The sequence below is a fragment of the Stegodyphus dumicola genome, chromosome 7 (genome assembly GCF_044657685.1).
Source record: "Stegodyphus dumicola isolate Sdum_Otavi_A_Nest chromosome 7, ASM4465768v1".
Lineage (NCBI taxonomy): Eukaryota > Metazoa > Arthropoda > Arachnida > Araneae > Eresidae > Stegodyphus > Stegodyphus dumicola.
The window spans coordinates 51,459,914-51,480,377 of NC_140774.1; the positions used below are offsets into that span (position 1 = coordinate 51,459,914).

At 34.7% G+C, this 20,464-nt stretch overlaps 1 protein-coding gene across 1 annotated transcript; it reads right to left on the reverse strand.

Annotated features, from left to right (window-relative positions):
* Positions 1–369: 369 nt before the first annotated feature.
* On the reverse strand, positions 370–19,497 carry LOC146996177 (heat shock cognate 71 kDa protein-like). The gene is made up of 2 exons (XM_085821379.1): positions 19,362–19,497; positions 370–1,142 (listed from the first exon to the last, which is right to left on the reverse strand). Exons 1-2 carry the CDS (start codon positions 19,495–19,497, stop codon positions 370–372), a joined length of 909 nt encoding a protein of 302 aa, XP_085677505.1.
* Between the last annotated feature and the right edge of the window lie 967 nt (positions 19,498–20,464).

Genomic DNA, 20,464 nt, shown 5'->3' on the forward strand with positions numbered 1-20,464 from the left:
CTATTGCCACGTAGCTAACCAGCAATATGTTATTAGTGCTTTATTTGTTCTGCACTTAGTTACTATATTATAATTTCATTAATCATTTATTATATTTTATATACTGTATTCATTATATTCAAATATTTTATGTCATATTTCATGTAAACATTTTGTGTGCCTTGAGATAAATCCAATCAGTTTTCCTACTAACTTAATTTCCTAATAACTAAATTTTCTGCTCTCAATATCTGGACTGACTTGGGTCGACGGCCGCGACTGCAAGCCTTTTCAGATGGGGGGGGGGATAATCTGTAATGATATTTTTAAATCAATTGATTAAATTAAATTCTATTAATATTGCTTAATAACGTGTTGGCGATTCTCTACCTAAATTGCATCCCTGTTCCTAAATTTTGGCGAAATCCTTTCTTTATCATTCGTAATAGTGATCTTGTTCTCTTTTCCAGTACTCTTATCTACAGCAGACACATTCAATATGCCATTGGCATCAATATCGAAGGTAACTTCAATCTGTGGGACACCTCTAGGTGCAGGAGGAATGCCAGTTAATTCAAACTTTCGAAGAAGATTATTGTCCTTGGTCATTGCACGTTCACCCTCGTAAACTTGGATCAAGACACCTGGTTGATTATCAGAGTAAGTTGTAAATGTTTGTGTCTGACGAGTTGGAATGGTTGTATTACGTTTGATGAGCACAGTCATTACACCACCAGGAGTTTCAATTCCTAGAGACAGTGGGGTTACATCCAACAGCAACAGATCTTGCACTTGTTCAGATTTATCACCATTCAAAATTGCAGCTTGGACTGCAGCACCATATGCGACAGCTTCATCTGGATTAATACTTTTGTTAAGTTCTTTACCATTAAAGAAATCTTGCAGTAGCTTCTGAATTTTAGGAATACGAGTAGATCCACCTACCAGGACAATATCGTGGACTTGAGCTTTATCTAATTTTGCATCTTGCAAAGCCTTTTCAACAGGTTCCAATGTGCTTCTAAACAAATCAGCATTCAGTTCTTCAAAACGGACTCTTGTTATGGTTGAATAGAAATCTACACCTTCAAAGAGAGAATCAATTTCGATGCTGGCTTGAGTACTTGAGGACAGGGTTCTCTTAGCCCTTTCAAAGGCAGTATGTATGAGAAATTACATTTCATATATATAGAGAGAGAGAGATATAGAAGACAGATAAATTTAAACACCTAAAACCAATATTAATTTGGAATCAAAGCAAGGCAATTCCTCAACAATATTAATAATCGCAACCTCGTATAAGAGTTTTAACAAAATTATAAAAAATAATCGAAATTAAAATAAGAATTAATAATTGAACAAACTCGAAAAGTAAAAATGCGAAAGGGAAAATATACAAATTGTTAACATGTAAGAATTAATCTCCTTTTAAAGAGCTCGGTTACCCAAAGAAAGTTTTCTCGGTTACATGAAATTCGAATTCATATTACAAGAATTTATTAAGTAAATAGTTCAGTATTTAAAATCATTCTCTGGGATTTGGATATACTTATGGATTACGAGGAAATGACGACGCCCTTATACTTATAGACTCCGCCCTAAGGGGGTCTGAAGTCTCGTAATTTTGCCTGAAAGGGCAATATTTTATGATTAATGCAGTGTCTCAAGAATAAAGCTTTGAATATTATAATGAATCATAAATAAATAATAATAAACGAAAGTACTTAATACAAATGAGATGAAAAGACGAAATGATTCAAATTTTATTGGAGAGCCAAAAGTGTTAATTTTACATTTAATTTTGAATAAAAGTCTAAACATTATAACGCGTTCGAATTTTTTTTTTTTTTTGAAATAATAATAATAAATAAAATTGTAATGAAAAATATAATGAAAAATTTAAAAATAAGTAAATCAAGTTCAAAAATATAATAATAATAGTAATAAAATAAATAATATAAAAATTAATGGTAAGGAAAGTAAAATATTAAGAAGAAATAAATATAAAATGTAAAAAGTAACAATAAGAAAATACAAAAAACACAAAAGTAAATATTAATAAAAAAATAAGTAAAAATAAATAGCATTAAAATTGAATATGATATAAAAATAGTAAAAAAATCCATTAATTGCAAAAATATACATAAAAAAGTTCTTAATCTTTAATTAAGGGCTTTAAGTTTGGCTAAAATGCACAGTTTAGTCACATTCAAGCCGCATCCTTGGCTCCCCACTTCATGTCTTTTTTATTAAATAAATATAATTCAGCTTATGAGCTCAATTTTTTATCAGTCACAGGTCCGTCAAGGAGGTCCCCACTTAGTCACTCACTGGTCAATCAGCGTGCAATTTTTTAGCCAGCCACTGGTCAATCATCGAGATCGTCATTTAGTAAGTCTCTGGTGTGTCAATGAACAATTTTGGTCAGATTGATGTCATTTCGAACAAATTTATGACGAATATAAACTGAAAGTATGTCAACTTAGCTCAGATCTTGATAGGTTGCTTTAAAGTGTTATGTTTATTTTTAATTTTCTTAGAGCAAAAATATTTGAGTAACGCTTTTTTTAGGTTTGAAAATGTGAAACGCCGGCTACGATGTGAGGAAGGAGGCTGAGTATTCTCGTCATCAACGTAGATAACAGCGACAGTATCAACGACGATATCAATAAGACGTTCTTGAAATTCTTGAATTGGTTTCCCTTCTATTCTGTCTACATGATCCATTTTGCCTTTTATTTCTATTTCATTATTTGTGTTGATGAGATTGCCGAAATCGATGTCCCCTTGTGCTCCAAGATCGTTATGCGATACAAAGCTTTCAGCATCCAATGATTTAATAGAGGTATTCAAACTGAGTTGTTCCTGGTTAAAGGTGGTTGTAGCGGTATTCATGCCTGTTTGATTACCTGAGTTATAAGGTTTTGGAAAATCAAAATTCTTTTCTGTTTCTTGATGAAGGTAACTAAATTCATTTTCATCACTGAAAAGGTACACATCAGTGGGATTATTATCGAAATCATTTTGAAAAAGGTCGATGTGGTCAGTGGCACTATCAATATGCAAATTAAGATGGTTATTATCAAAAGCTACGTTAGAAACTAGGAGGAAATCGGTGTCATTGTCTATATCCACTTCAAAGGAATCGTCATTAAATTCATTAATATCAGCATATGAATCAAGGAAATCTACATTATGTACCTTCTTTCCGGCATTAAGGTTGCGTTCATTACGGTTAATGGTGTTTTCATCATTACTTTTCCGAGTTTTCTCTTCTCTTCGAGGAAACAAGATGAAGGCAGTCGCAAAGCAAATAAGTATGCCCAATAGGCTGTCGATAAACGGTGTTGGTATAAAAACGTAACACAGTACTGTCAACAAAAAGAAGCCCATTTTAAAAATGGCCCCAATTCGGTTTTAGCAATAAAAATAATATATTTAAGCAAATAAGATCCACACGTAAGATTTTAGCACCACTAGATTTGATATCTCTAATGATTATGGTTTATAAGCATTGTTAAAAAAGTATTCATTAACTTTGTTGTAATTCAACAGAAGCTGAAAAACAATTATTGGTAACTTGATTGTTACAAATCTTATTAAAAGGATTCTTTGAATATGTAGCAATGAAAGATCTTCTGATATATAATTCATAATAAAAAGGAAGTTTCTTTGTGTGTCTTTCGTTCATGCTGCGTGTAAGCTAATAGACCCTGGGCTACGAATTTGGTACATAGGTGCATCTAGGCAAGAGCCAGTGTACCTCGAAGCGAGTATTTAAAAATTGGAATATGTTTTTTTTATCGTATGTTTTTTCATGAAATCGCATCAAATCGATAATTCTCTCTCATTATATCAGCAATAATGCTATTGTATCACTATTGCCACTGTTTATTGTATCAGGACTGTTGCCATTCGGAAAGATTAAGGCGAAAATTAGCGTTTTAAGAGATTTTAATTAATATCTCTGATCTTTGCTATTTTTTTGGATAAAAGAGGAAGCGGAAAAGCGGACAAAGGAACGAACTACCGCTCCCATAAATATTCAAATAAATATTTTTGGGGGGTTTCTTGTGATACAAAACATAAACGTAATCCTCATATATATATATAACCAAAGATTATTATTATTAAAACGAAAATTATGGGAAACATATATTTCAATTGAAAAAATACTTTCAAAACTTGATGTTTTCCTGGTTTTATGAGTGCAAAGCGCACAATATCATGTTTACCGTAGACTCTCATGCAAAGCGTTTCTTCTACCTTTGGTTAGGTGAAAATGAATTTAAATATAAACACAATATAAAATATATAAAAATGTTTTTAATTCTTTAATAGGCACCTATTTATGATAAAATCAACTGATTAGCATAAAATTAACTTATATTAGCGTTATATTCTTAGTGGGAAGGTATTCATGCCTAGGAAGGCCTTTAAATAAGCTCAACAATATGCTTCCATACAAAACCATCACAAGACACAACATTCTGACATCATACCAGGCTACGACAGTCATAACAAACATTCTGAACATGGTAAACCGAGTGAATAGAATATAACGTTTCAATTCTCTACATTCCTCAAAAATAAGATATAATAATTTGAGTCAACATGGAGTGTTCAGAACGCCTACATTACTAAGGGATTCAGCGAATGGATTTAAGTTCGCTCGTGCGATGGTCACTTTCTCGTCCAACAGATTATGACTAGAGAGTGGAAGGGAGAAAAGGATTTATATGTCATCTTCGGTGCACGAACAGAGCTAAATTATGCGCCTTCTTAAAGCTGTTAGGTGAATATCATTCTAACACTTACACACAAGCCTGAAATTCACAAGCCTGAAATGTGTGAAATACACACAAGCCTGAATTCATGAGACTTAAAATGGAAATCTTTATTATCTTTATACTACTTAGTGGGTCACAATCACAGAGTTAAGGGAAGTGGGAGTTTAATTAAACTTTTCTTTTGTATCTCCTCTAAAATCTCAGAATATTATATTGGATATAAAAAGTCTCACATTGCTTTTCCTCCTACTGAAACCCTTTGATTCTTATTAATATAAATAATAATAATTGTTTTCCGTCACTACTTACCTGACATGAACGTATATGTAATTTAGGCACACGCACCCAACAAAATATCTGATTTCGATACCACACGACTTCCCTGTAAGGACTATTAATTTATAGACATTTCTGCTTCAATTGATTTGCCCCTGTGTCCTCGAATTTTAATTAGATATATATTTATATTTCAATTAATTCAGTTCTCACTTCGCGGCGTAGCAAAAATCAATGGAGATTCAAAACACCTTCATTGAAAACTGTAAAATATATAAAAATCTAAAACATTAAATGCAGTTAAAAACAATTTTTACAATTAAAATTAGAGTTTCTGCGTCCAAACAAGCAACTCAACCAACAGGTAGACAGACCAAAATTTTTGGTGTACAGTTTTGAAAGTTAATGTTTAGTCTACCTTTGCAAAAGACATGGAAGTTGGCGCACCAAATGATTTAATCAACAGTTCTAATAACAGTGTCTGGCCTCGTTACGCCTACTATCACTTTTACATTGCTCATAATTTGAGAGCTATTGCATACACGAAAGGTGTAAAATCCATAACCGAAATATAAGAACAACATAAATCGACCTTTTAAAGGGTTAAAAGGCAAAAATGCAAAATTTATTAATATATAAGAACAAAAATACAGAGCTAAACGAGCCGGTGTAAGAAGACAGGAATATATATATATATTTATACATGTTAAAGTGACCGATTGCAAGGAAAAAGCGAGGAGTACAACTAGATGTTATAGCACTCCCGTATACTAAAACATTCTACGGCTACTCATTCTCGAGTTATTCGAGATACGTATCTCACGAAACGAAAATACTTGAAAATACCGCTAATCTCTATGCTGAATCTATTTTACAATCCGTTTTTATAAAAAAGTGCGCCATATATTTTATGTCCAGGTACTATGCCAAAACAGGTCATTCCAATTGATTTAAAGCGGTAGAAATGAATACTTTTCTTAAAATCTGCTACCCTAAATTTTTCGCAACTATAGTTCTTCATTTAACTCGTACAGGGAACTAGAAGGTGACAGTTTTGTAATTTCAATTCTGCAGAGCCGATTAACGGAATTTAGCTTGCATTTTTCATACCGAAAAAGCGCGTCTTATGATGCATCTTATTAATCTGTAATGATATTTTTAAATCAATTTATTAAATTAAATTCTATTAATATTGCTTAATAACGTGTTGGCGATTCTCTACCTAAATTGCATCCCTGTTCCTAAATTTTGGCGAAATCCTTTCTTTAGTATAAAATGTATTAACCTGTTGGCGCCCGCAAATCGCCAAACTCATAAATCTGTCATATTACATAAAGTCTTTAAGAAAACTCCTGATGAGAAGATAGCGTCACCTCGTGATTTCAATTAATATCGCTGATTGGAGAAGCGTCGTGACGCACACATATGTATAAGTAGGGCTTCTACTCAAGGTACGAGGAGAACGCTTGTGAGATGGATGCTAAAATAAACCTACCACTTTATATACCAAAATTTGTCTCATTCCTGTTACCCCGTCTGCACAAAACAAATAATGTATGAGAAATTACATTTCAGAAAGCCGGTAGGATACCACCTTCAAAGGGATTATCTAAAAAAGAAGATACCCCAAGGATTATACGTAAAAATGTTACGCACTTAAGTTGAATTTGCCGCTGTGCGACTTCTATGTTTCTACATTTTTCTCTAGGCGTTCTTGCTTCAAGAGAATCATTCTTCTGTTACCTGTATTCTGGTATTCTGCAGATTATTTTACGTCCAGAGAAGCACCCTTCTGCCCCCTGTGATGCGTGATCTGTGTTTCCATCGAAAGTTCGTCGTTCATCAAATGTGCTCTTACCGTTGACCTACTTTTGAGGATGGAAATCTTTCCCTACGTCAGCGGCGTTCTGTGTTGCTCTCGAGAGCTTTGTGCTTGTGTGGTGATTGATCGTGTTTTGCGAAAATCTAATTAAGAGTGCACCAAAATGTGTATTTTCGTGTCGATTTCATCACTCGTATTCTCGTCACAATAAGTCAAACAGAAGCAATTAGTAAAAAGATTGGCGATGCAAATGATATTATTACTATTGAATTATAATTACTGATTTAATAATAGTGTTTTTATTTTGAAAATTTAAAAAAGTATTATTTTGGTATAGATGTATTTTAAATTTGGTATTTAAAGGATGTATTTTGGTTTTAATATTGTTTTGGGAAAATTTCAAGAGTAATATTTTTGAGTTAGTTTTATTTATGAAAGTATTATTAGTTTTATTTATGAAAGTATTATTAAAAGAATAATGGCTAATGAAAACCTCTCTGATCCTGATGATTCATTAAGGACAGCTAGCGCTGAACCTGAAACAAGTATAATTCCCTTTGACGCGCAGAATGGTATGGATATAAATTCATGGCTTGAGTACTTTAACAAAACTCATTTAGATAAAGATGAAACGTGGAAGCTTAATAATGTAGCTCGATATCTAAAAGGTAATGCACTTAGCGTATATGTTAAAAACTGCCATAAAATTGCTGAATATTTGGAATTAGTCCAAATTTTAAAAGAAAATTTTTCGACTCCACTTTAACTACGTTTGGTGATTTTGCCAATTACAAGTACAATCATAAAGAGGACATAACGCAATATTTTCGCAAAAAATTAGATATTGGTAAAAAATTAAATCTAACTCATGAAATGATCTTGGAAGGTCTGACGGTTGGCCTTCCTATAGAATTAAAATCCTTAATGACGGTCAACGCACCCTCTGACCCTATCTCTTGGCTTACTCAAGTCCATAAGCTTATTAAGATTAGCGAAAATCAACAAATCAAAAGTGCACCTCCCAGATTTGTTACTCCGATTGGGAACAGTCCCCAAGATTACAATCGATTTAATAGAAGTAGAATTTCAGCTACTGTGAGACAAGATTCTCCTAGACCCAACAATTTCCAACGTTTTCAGAGACCAAGTAATTTTTATAATCGGTTCAGTGGTCCAGGATTTACAAGCCATCATAATTATAATTCTCAAAATAGATTGCCATTGCCACCCAGTCCCTGTAGACTTTGCACCCGGAACGGAATCCCAAATGCTTTTCACTGGTTTAAGGTTTGTCCTTTCAGAGGGGAGAGATCTGATACACCTAATGTTACGCCCCTTGCAATAGAACCAACCCCAGAAACCCCTCACAGTAGTTGACTATTAAAGGTGTCGGGATATTTGTCCAATAAGAAACGTCTAGAGTGTGTTGTAGACAGTGGTGCAACTATATCGATAATTTCTTCCAAACGGCTAGACAATTACATTTAAAAGTACAAAAAATTACGTTTAAAAGTACAAAGAGTTAGGTCATTTTCAGTAACCCAAACTAAAGGAAACATAATCTTTAATAAAATATGTTGTATACAAATGAAAATTGGACGGATTAGTAACCAAATCACCTTGTTTGTTCTTGATAATAATTTGAATTATGTAATTTTAGGACTTTATGAATGCAAATTATTTGAGTATTGATTGTAGTAATTTAAAAATTAAACACCGAGCTATTGTACTTGACTGCCATTTTGACAGCCGACCCATATCTAAACACCTCCAACTTCAAGGTGGTACAACAAATGTTTATCCATGTGTTAATAATGATGATGATGTAAGAAATTTTCCAACCTGTAAATATCGAACTACAAATTCAAAGGAATTAGTTTCTCAGTCTAACATTTATGTGAATAATGCTGTTTCTAATACTGTCGATAAAGAGTATAACTTAAAAAAATTGTTAAATGATTATTCATCTGTGTTTTCTAAAAATAAGTATGATGTAGGAAAAATTAATATTGAACCTCAACGAATTGATTTAAATTCTGATTTGCCTGTATCATTAAGACCTTATAGAACATCCCCTATGGAAGAAGAGGAAATTAAGACCCAAATTGATCAATTATTACAAGCAGGTATAATTAAAGAAAGTTGTAGCCCATATTCGTCCCCCGTGACTTTAGTATTTAAACGTGAGGAAGGTAAGAAAACTAGATTGTGTATAGATTATCGAAAATTGGATTCCCTGGCTAAAACAGATGCAAACCCTCTTCCTCGCATTGACACTTTGTTAGACAAATTAATTAAAGCAAAAGTATTTTCTACAATTGATTTGAGATCTGGTTTCTGGCATACCCCGATTCACCCTGCAGATACTGAGAAATTAGCTTTTTGCACGAATTTTGGATTATTCGAATGGTTAAGACTCCCTTTTGGTTTCAAAAATGCACCTGCAATTTTTAACAGAACAATTAGACGAATATTAACAAAAAATAAAATTAATTTCGCTTGCAGTTACTTTGATGATATAATCGTTTACTCTTCCTCTGAGAAAGAACATTTAGAACATTTAAAAATTTTATTTGAGGTGTTTAAAGAGGAGCATATTAAATTGAATCGAAACAAGTGTGTGTTCGCCAGAGATCAGATCACATTTCTTGGCTATGAAATAAAAAATGGTAGAATAATTCCCGATAACCATAATATAGAAGTTATTAAGAAACTTAAAAAACCCCAGTAACACCAAAGAGTTACAAAGAGTTTTGGGAAGTGTGAATGTGTATCATAGATTCATTCCGAATTATGCAACTATTAGAGCTCCATTAAACAGACAGACTCTTGAAAAAAGATGTCAAGTGGGAATGGGATGACTAATGTCAAAAACCTTTTGACGAAATAAAAAGAATACTGATTTCCAAACCTGTTTTACAATTGTATGATTCCAGTAGGCCATGTCATATTTTTGTTGACGCTTCTCAAACTGCTGTTGGAGCTGTTTTGAAACAACCAGATAAAAATGATGTCCTTCACCCTGTATCATATCATTCCCGAACTTTAAGAAATTATGAGAAAAATTATACGATTACTGAGTTAGAATGTTTGGCCATCGTAGATGCCCTAGACAAATTCTATTACTATCTGCATGGACAAAAATTTGTTATACATACGGACCATGCGGCCCTCGTTTGGCTCAAAAATGTTAAAAATTTAAAAGGTAGACTCTTCCGTTGGTGACTCAAACTATGTATGTTCAATTATGAAGTAAAGTATCAGAAGGGCTCTACCAATATTGAAGCTGACATGCTTTCTAGACATCCTGTTTCACAGCACCTCCAACATTATGTACATTTACTTGATAGAAATGAAATAATCCAACAACAAAAAACTGATAATGTCTGCGGAAAAAAATTACCAAGAGATAAATGATATGATGGTAATTAAGAAAAAGAATTTTTATAAAATTGTAGTACCTAAATCTTTAAGATTAAAATTGTTGAATAAAACCCATGAAAATTTTGGTCACCCGGGAGTTCAAATTATGCTTAACTTAATCACCCCTCAATATTATTGGCCTCCTATTAGCGAAGATATCGGAAATTTTGTTAAACATTATCATACTTGTCAACTTAATAAAAAGTAAAGACAGAAAAAATTTGGTCTTATGCAAGACGTACCCCCAACCGACAAACCTTTCGATTGTCTCTCTATTGACACTGTGGGAGGATTTAATTATTATAATTCTACAAAAAAATATTTACATATAGTTATTGACCATGCAACAAGATATGTCTGGGCTTTTCCCTCGAAACGTGTAACTTCAGAAACCTATGCCAATTGTCTAAAACAAATATTTCAAATACAAGTCCCCCAAAAAATTCTGAGTGACAGGAATGCAGCCTTCACTTCCTCTAGATTCAAAAAAATTCCTTAAAAAGCATAATGTTAAACAACTTTTAACTTCATCTCACCATCCCCAGACAAATGGTAAAGTAGAAAGAGTAAATCAATCAATAGTAAGTCGACTAAAATGTAAAGTAAATTCTTCTTCTAAAAAAGTACCATGGACTAAAGTGCTAGAGCAAGTTGTTATCGAATATAACAACTCCCCTCATACGGTAACCAAGTTCACCCCAGCATACTTACTATTTGGTAACCTCCCTTTTGAAACTCCAATTGATCAAAATAAATACCCTTCCTTAAATGAAGCAAGGGCTTTAGCAAAGAAAAGAACTATCGAATACCACCGAAAGAATAAAACTAGATATGACATCAGATTTGTAGAATCTAAATTTCAACCTGGAGATTTTGTCCTTTACGAGGAATTTGAATACCCAAATACTAGAGAATTGACTTCACCCTATTCAGGCCCTTATCGGATTATGAATAAATTATCTGAAGTTAATTATGAAATCGACAGGGAAAATTTTCACACGAAGAAACCAACTGAGATTGTACTTGCGTCAAAATTAAGGTTCTATTATCCACCCGAGAACTTTAAATTACATCATGAATAAATCAAAATTTATAAATCAATAAACTATCCATAGCCCTTCTTTTAGTTTTCATCCTGTTGTCCCCTTTAATAGTTGATTTATCTCTCAGTGTCTGAAAAGTTTGTCTGGCCTTTTCTTTTACTGGGCTTCTTCAAAATTGAGTTTCAGGTTCAATACACTTTCCGTGTGGGAAACACTCAATTGAGGCTATACTACAAGTAGAGTACTATACCCTCACATTTCCTTGAGCTCATGTTTTCCTATGTTTGTGTTATAAATTGTAGCAACAGTTGAAAAAGTTAAATTTCAGTTGTTGAAATTTCTGAATTTCATTTTATGTTTCTGCAGCATCGTGTACATGCATGAACTGGTATGGATGTTGGAAGTTAAATTTTGTTTTGTTATCATTAATAAGAGAAAAATAGAGTGACAAAATATGTTAAAAACCTAGCAAAATGTGTATTTTCAACAAGAGTATAAGAGCTCTAGTATCGTGACATAAAAACTCAAATGTTTTCAGTGCCAATGCTAATCCATAATTCTAGCGCTAATTAAATGATCCGGAGATCTCCAAAGACCAGTAAAAGAGTGAAGATGAGCCTGAATGACAACTCTAATGAATGTACGGACTCTAATGATTACACAAACTGTGAATGGCATGCCCTAAGATATAAACTTACAAATTCAGTTATATTACTATTTCCTATTGCCACGTAGCTAACCAGCAATATGTTATTAGTGCTTTATTTGTTCTGCACTTAGTTACTATATTATAATTTCATTAATCATTTATTATATTTTATATACTGTATTCATTATATTCAAATATTTTATGTCATATTTCATGTAAACATTTTGTGTGCCTTGAGATAAATCCAATCAGTTTTCCTACTAACTTAATTTCCTAATAACTAAATTTTCTGCTCTCACTATCTGGACTGACTTGGGTCGACGGCCGCGACTGCAAGCCTTTTCAGATGGGGGGGATAATCTGTAATGATATTTTTAAATCAATTGATTAAATTAAATTCTATTAATATTGCTTAATAACGTTGTAGGGTTTATATTTATTTTAACTAAGATTTATTTTAAGTTTAAACTATCTTTCCTGTCAAGCCTTACTTTCCCCTGGAACTGCCGATGCCGGAATATGTAAATTTGAGTAGAACGCGCAAGGATTCAAGTTATCAGCGGAGGTATTCGGATTTAAATAGAAGGAAACAAGTTCGGTGTGAGAGATTCTCTTACTTAGCGAGCGCGGAGGTAGTTAGCGAGAATTGAAGAACCCCGCGTTGCGGCCTATGTGCTTGGCGGGAAGTAGTGGTCATCGTTCCAGTGAGCTTCAAGTCTGCTGAATTAGCAGCGGTATTGTAAAACGCGGTGAGTTAGTTATTTTAGAGAGCCTCGTAGTTAGAATCTTGTCTTTACTTTCTTTTCAGGTTATTATTTTTATTTTGACTGCCAAGTTGGCACAGTTTGTAAGCGTCAAGAGGACGCAATTGTAATTTATTACGTTGAATAAAAAGGGACTTAAACCCTTTACAAGACTCTGTGGTTTATACAAGCTTTCACAGTCACCTTTGGTTGCGTGCAAGTTGGAGGCGTGCAACGTTATATTGGCGCCCGAACACTTATCGAACTGAAATGGCCGAAAACTGGATGGAAGCCGCTGGACAACACCAAGAAATGACAACGCAGTTAGAAGGATTTGGATACCTGGTCCAGACTTTGAGAGCATCAATCAAGCCAAACGTCTATTTCGACGGAAAAAATTCGGTGTCCGTATTTTTAGAAGGTATAGAAAACCACTTTCAGCTCTACCCTGTGCCTGAAAGACAAAAAGTTGCCATCGCCACATCAGCACTAAGAGGACAGGCCGCGCTATTGTGGAAAAATATAGGCAAATTTCTTCTAGGTGAATTTGGAAGCCCGACGTATACATTTGAAAATTTCAAAAAATCGTTAGTAAAGGCCTTTCCCATAGTGAAAGATCGCGCACGGCTGGAAGTCGAGCTATATAGTTTCTATCAACGGGATACAGCAGATTTGACGGACTTTATTTTACGAAAAATCAAGCTAACGTATATGCTGTATGGGAAAAAACCCGATGCGGAGGTTATTGAAATAATATTACCAAGATTGTTACCCGCTGTCCAAGACTACTTTGAAATTGGAAACCCAAACACATTGCAGGAACTTTTCGAATTGGCGGTGAAGTTTCAAAATCGCAGAATAGCGGAAAAAGCGAGAGGGGAAACATATTCTCAACATACCCGAAGGAAGGAGGAAACCAGAAATGGAAATCGCTCATATGGGGGAAAGAACTATCAAGCTAACGCATCGAAACTCTAAGGTCAAGGCCCAAAAAGAAAATTTGAAAATAAGCATCCGCGTACCCAGAAGACACAGATTGAAAGGAAAGCTTTAAACGACTAGAGGGGCCTGTGAAAGGGAGGGTCCAGACCCCGGAAGTTTTAAAAAAACCCTCAAATAGACATTTAAATACAATCATCGTAAAAAACTCACAGCTACCAATTATACAAGTCCTGGTTGGCGATGTACCAGTAGAAGCCCTCATCGATACAGGAGCAGAAGAAAATTTCATGAGTGAAAAGTTCTTCAAAAAGAATTTTTATAGGATAAGACTATTTATATCCAGAAATACGGAAATTATAGCGGCGCAAGGAAAAACATGTCACTGCATCGGGAAAGTATCATTAAACGTACAGGTAAAAGAGGAAAATCTCAAAGTATTAATTTTTGTGGTGAAACACCTGCAACACTCTCTTATTTTAGGTATGGACTTTTTAAGGGCCGCGAGGGCCAAATTAAATTTTCAAGATAGTTCCGTGGTGCTGGAGATGGACCAGAGGGTGGTGGAACCTGTGGAGACACCTGAATTGGACCTTAGCCATTTGAATGACCAGGAAAGTAAAGCAATACAGCAAGTGGTGAGTAATTTTTCTCATTTGTTTTCAGAAAAACCAGGAAACTGTCAAATCGTGACTCACAAGATTCAATTAAATGCCGAAAAACCTTGTAGGACTAAACCGTATCGCTATGATAAACAAAAAGACTTAATCATCGAAGAACATATTCAGGAGATGTTAAAGAATAAAATAATAACGCCCATAAATAGTGAATACGCGAGTCCAGTCGTACTATGTAGGAAAAAGAACGAGTTTCCTCCTTCCGATAAAAGGGCTTGGAGGTTTGCTATCGATTACAGAAAACTAAATAGCATTACTAAATTTCCAGTTTACCCTTTGCCGGTTATAGACGAGATCATTAGACAGATCAAATCGACAAGATATATGTCTACTTTGGACTTAACGTCTGGCTACTATCAAATAGCTATGAGACCCGAAGATATACATAAAACCACGTTTATAACAAAATCGGGTACTTATGCATTTTTACGCATGCCCTTTGGGTTGTGTGGGGCCCCATCAACATTCCAGAGAGCTATGGACATTGTTCTAAAGCCTGTCCTAGGAAAATCAACTTTAATTTATCTAGATGATATAATTATAACGAGTAGTACGTTGGAACAACACATTAATGACCTCGAACAAGTTTTTAAATTATTAAAAGAGGCCGGTCTTACAATTAACGCCTCAAAATGCAAGTTCGCAACTAAAGAACTTAAATATCTCGGTTATAAAATTTCGCAAAAGGGTATAGAAACGCAAGATTCAAAAATAAAGGCTATTAAGAATTTCCCACCGCCCAACACCGCCAAGAAACTTTCATCGTTCCTTGGATTATGTTCTTACTATCGATCTTTCATAAAAGATTTCGCTAATATTGTTGAACCACTCTTAGTAATCAAAAGAAAAAAGAGTAAATTTACGTGGACAGCGGAAGCTAACACAGCTTTTGAAAGATTAAAAGAAGCGCTTATTAATGCCCCTGTTTTAAAATTCCCTGAGGGGGACGAAAACCTAGAAATTGCGGCAGATGCGTCAGACTATGCGGTGGGTTTGGTTCTTATGCAAAATAACCATCCGCTGGCATTTTTTAGTAAAACATTGAATCAGACACAAAGGAATTATACAGCTACAGAAAGAGAAACATTAGCCGTATTAATGGCTGTACACAAATTTCGAGTTTATTTCGGCAAATCGCCAGTAACAGTCTTTTCGGATCATGCGGCTGTTGGTAGACTTTACTCGGGGAAAAATCTAACGCCCAGGTTAATAAGATGGGCTTTAAAACTCCAAGAATATAATATCACAATTAAATATAAACCGGGTAAGGAAAACAATGTAGCTGACGCACTTTCTCGTATAAAACTGGACGACGAAGGAAATGAACTTAAATGCGCTGTGTTGACTTCAAAAATTTTAGATTCTATAGAGATACGGTTATTACTGAACTGAAAGCTGATCCTGAATTTGGAAATATCTATGCTTATTTGAAAGACCCCGAAAGCTTTGAGCACACAGATATCGATGCGATAAGAAATAGAGCAAAAAACTATGAAATAATAGATAATTTATTATTCTATACGAAAACAACAAACGAAAATCTTGAGTATAAGCCAGTCATCCCAGCCTCGCTTCGATTAAGCATTTTGAGGGAGTTGCACGAAAAAAAAAACAGCGGGCCACCTCGGGGTCAGAAAGACTATAAAAAGGGTACGCGAGGCGGTATATTTCCCGCAATTATACAAAATAGTAACGGCGTATGTCAGGTCCTGCAATCAATGTCAGTTAATAAATGATATTAATTACAGCCCGGCCGGGTACTTAAATAGCATTCGCGCTACATTTCCGAATGAAATTTTAGGAATAGATCTCCTTGGTCCCTTCCCCCAGAGCGAGTTAAATAAAAATCGTTTTCTTTTAGTAATAGTAGATCATTTTTCAAAATGGATAGAAATTGTTCCTCTTAAACGCGCGTCAGCCAAAACAGTCGCAGATGCATTCTTACACAGATACATTTTAAAATACGGTGCACCGATAAAAGTCATTAGCGATAACGGAAAACAATTCATTAGTCAAGTATTTGAAAACATATGCAATGGACTTGGCATACGCCATATCAAAATGGTTCCGTATAGACCACAGGCTAACATAGCAGAAAGAGTTAATAAAAACATAGTAAAAATAATTCGCAGTTACGTGAGCACACATCACAAGCGCTGGGATGGCTACATAAATGAATTAGCTTATGCTTTAAGAACGGCACATCATGATACTACGGGAAAAACTCCAGCAGAATTATTTTTAGGCAGAAAGTTAATTACGCCTTTAGATAAATTATTCTTTGTGCAACAAAGAGAGCAGGAGTTTAAACAACAAGATGTGCAAACGTTGATTGATCAGGCGCTTAAAACCTCGGATACGGCAAGAAATAGACAAAAGTTATATTATGATAGAAAACGCCGTGAAGCAGATTTTAAAGTTGGGGATAAAGTATTGAAGCGGAAATTTTCTTTATCAAGTGCCCCAGACAATTTTATGGCAAAGCTAGCTCCAAAGTTTGAAGGCCCCTATGTAATTCAGGAAATCAAAGGGGTAGTATTATATCTTAAGAACGACAGAGGGGAAATCTGTAAAGCAAGTCCCGACCAGGTGAAAAAATACTATAATCCAAATGATTTTGAAATCCTTAAAAGTTTCTTGCAGGACTCAAGTCTAAACGAAATAGAAGGGCCAGAGACTGCAACAACTATTCCACCACCCAAGAAACGGAGAACTGAAGAGAGACCTAGCACTTCTACAACCCGGACGTCGGTATCAAAAAGAAAAAATGATTTTCAAACTCCGGCGTTTAAGAAAAGCAAAAATACAGAATAACCGGGTAAAGAAACCGTGGTAAAGACGAAAGCATCACCTACAAAGGATGTCAGGAGAAATTACACATCAAGGAGAACGCGCACACGGCCACAGAGTCAGGTGCCAGCAAGGCCGCCGTTCCGGAAACTGAAACGCCAGCAGGAGGCACAAAAATACGAGGAACAGAAGAAATTCAAGAAGGACTCCAGACCGGAGGACGTCAAGACCAGCCGCCCCAGGCAGAAACGCAAAGGCCAACAACCAGACGATTACTCCGTCAAGAGGCCAGCATGTAGAGGACGCAAAAGAAAGAGCAACGTGGACGACACTCGGAGATCAATAAGGAGAAGATTGACATCCATGAAACCTCTAACTTGGGATCAATTTTGCCAAAAACGGATGACGGAGTTTCAAGCATCGAAAACTCAAAGATAAGTTAAAACCTTCTATAAATTTTTTTTCTCTTTTGCTCCGAAATGTTATGCATAAATACGAAGTTCTATGTTTTGACGAAAGTCAATATGTCTCGGTTGAGACTTAGTTTTGTTTTACTTTATTTAGCTAAGGCAAAAGTATTATTTTCTTTAAGTGTAAAAGCTAAAAACAAGCATTTTCTGTTGGTCGAAAGACTAATTCTGTTATGTTAAAGCCAAAATTTGGCCGAAGATAAAAATAACTTCGTATTCTTCTATTAATAAGAATTTTAGTTTCAGTGCCGCCAGCTTGGCGAAGAATGAGTAAAGTAAAAATTTATTTTCTCTTATTCATTTTATGGTAAATTGTAAAAAGCATATGTATAAAATTTTGTAAATGTATGTAAATACTTGAAGGTTATGTAAAAGTAGAATTTAGTCTAGAAGCATAAAATTGTAGATGCTAAAAGTGAATGCTTAAAAGCAATGAAGTCAAAATTTAAGTAGTAAATTGTAGATAAAGTCATGCTTTAGAGCGAAAGCCTGCATGTTTAAAGATGAATGAGGGGGAAGTTAGAATGAATGTGTTTTGTAAGGTTCTCCACCTACATTTGAATTTTTAAGACTATTAAAGTAGCTCATTGAGTTGTAGAATGTCGAGTAAGGTGTGTCTATTTGGTCGTTGAATTCTAACAAATCATGGTGGTTAGGGGAAGTGTTGTAAGACTAAAACACGAATATTCCCGTTTGACACCACACACGGTGGAGAGCCAGGGTAAAGTTAAATTAATGCTTGAAAAATTGAATGAATGTGAAGTAAGCAATAACTAAGAAAAACGAATCGTTTAAAAACAAAAATTTATTGTGTCAAGAAAGTGTAAATTATAATGTATGTAGAAAGATACTGATACTTATTCCTTCCAGATGCTGGAAGGAAAGACCAAGATTGATTGATGAAGTCCAGGAAAAGTTGCTGTAAGAAGAAAGCTTTGTAACGAGCAACAGAATTTTAGTATAATTGTTACATAAGATTTTTTTTTTTTTTGTGTGTAAACGAGGTTCTCGCCAGTTAGTTCAGAATTAGATAAACTTACAACAGATCGTTTGTAGGACCTGCTTCCAAGTTTTACAAATTCTGGCAGCGGCAAATGTAGGGTTTATATTTATTTTAACTAACATTTATTTTAAGTTTAAACTATCTTTCCTGTCAAGCCTTACTTTCCCCTGGAACTGCCGATGCCGGAATATGTAAATTTGAATAGAACGCGCAAGGATTCAAATTATCAGTGGAAGTATTCTGATTTAAATAGAAGGAAACAAGTTCGGTGTGAGAGATTCTCTTACTTAGCGAGCGCGGAGGTAGTTAGCGAGAATTGAAGAACCCCGCGTTGCGGCCTATGTGCTTGGCGGGAAGTAGTGGTCATCGTTCCAGTGAGCTTCAAGTCTGCTGAATTAGCAGCGGTATTGTAAAACGCGGTGAGTTAGTTATTTTAGAGAGACTCGTAGTTAGAATCTTGTCTTTACTTTCTTTTCAGGTTATTATTTTTATTTTGACTGCCAAGTTGGCACAGTTTGTAAGCGTCAAGAGGACGCAATTGTAATTTATTACGTTGAACAAAAAGGGACTTAAACCCTTTACAAGACTCTGTGGTTTATACAAGCTTTCACAGTCACCCTTGGTTGCGTGCAAGTTGGAGGCGCGCAACGTTATAACGTGTTGGCGATTCTCTACCTAAATTGCATCCCTGTTCCTAAATTTTGGCGAAATCCTTTTTTTTTATTCGTAATAGTGATCTTGTTCTCTTTTCCAGTACTCTTATCTACAGCAGACACATTCAATATGCCATTGGCATCAATATCGAAGGTAACTTCAATCTGTGGGACACCTCTAGGTGCAGGAGGAATGCCAGTTAATTCAAACTTTCGAAGAAGATTATTGTCCTTGGTCATTGCACGTTCACCCTCGTAAACTTGGATCAAAACACCTGGTTGATTATCAGAGTAAGTTGTAAATGTTTGTGTCCGACGAGTTGGAATGGTTTATTACGTTTGATGAAAACAGTCATTACACCACCAGCAGTTTCAATTCCTATAGACAGTGGGGTTACATCCAACAGCAACAGATCTTGCACTTGTTCAGATTTATCACCATTCAAAATTGCAGCTTGGACTGCAGCACCATATGCGACAGCTTCATCTGGATTAATACTTTTGTTAAGTTCTTTACCATTAAAGAAATCTTGCAGTAGCTTCTGAATTTTAGGAATACGAGTAGATCCACCTACCAGGACAATATCGTGGACTTGAGCTTTATCTAATTTTGCACCTCGCAAAGCCTTTTCAACAGTTCCAATGTGCTTCTAAACAAATCAGCATTCAGTTCTTCAAAACGGGCTCTTGTTATGGTTGAATAGAAATCTACACCTTCAAAGAGAGAATCAATTTCGATGCTGGCTTGAGTACTTGAGGACAGGGTTCTCTTAGCCCTTTCACAGGCAGTATGTATGAGAAATTACATTTCATATATATATAGAGAGAGATATATAGAAGACAGATAAATTTAAACACCTAAAACCAATATTAATTTGGAATCAAAGCAAGGCAATTCCTCAACAATATTAATAATCGGAACATCGTATAAGAGTTTTAACACAATTATAAAAAATAATCGAAATTAAAATAAGAATTAATAATTGAACAAACTCGAAAAGTAAAAATGCGAAAGGGAAAATATACAAATTGTTAACATGTAAGAATTAATCTCCTTTTAAAGAGCTCGGTTACCCAAAGAAAGTTTTCTCGGTTACATGAAATTCGAATTCATATTACAAGAATATATTAATTAAATAGTTCAGTATTTAAAATCATTCTCTGGGATTTGGATATACTTATGGATTACGAGGAAATGACGACGCCC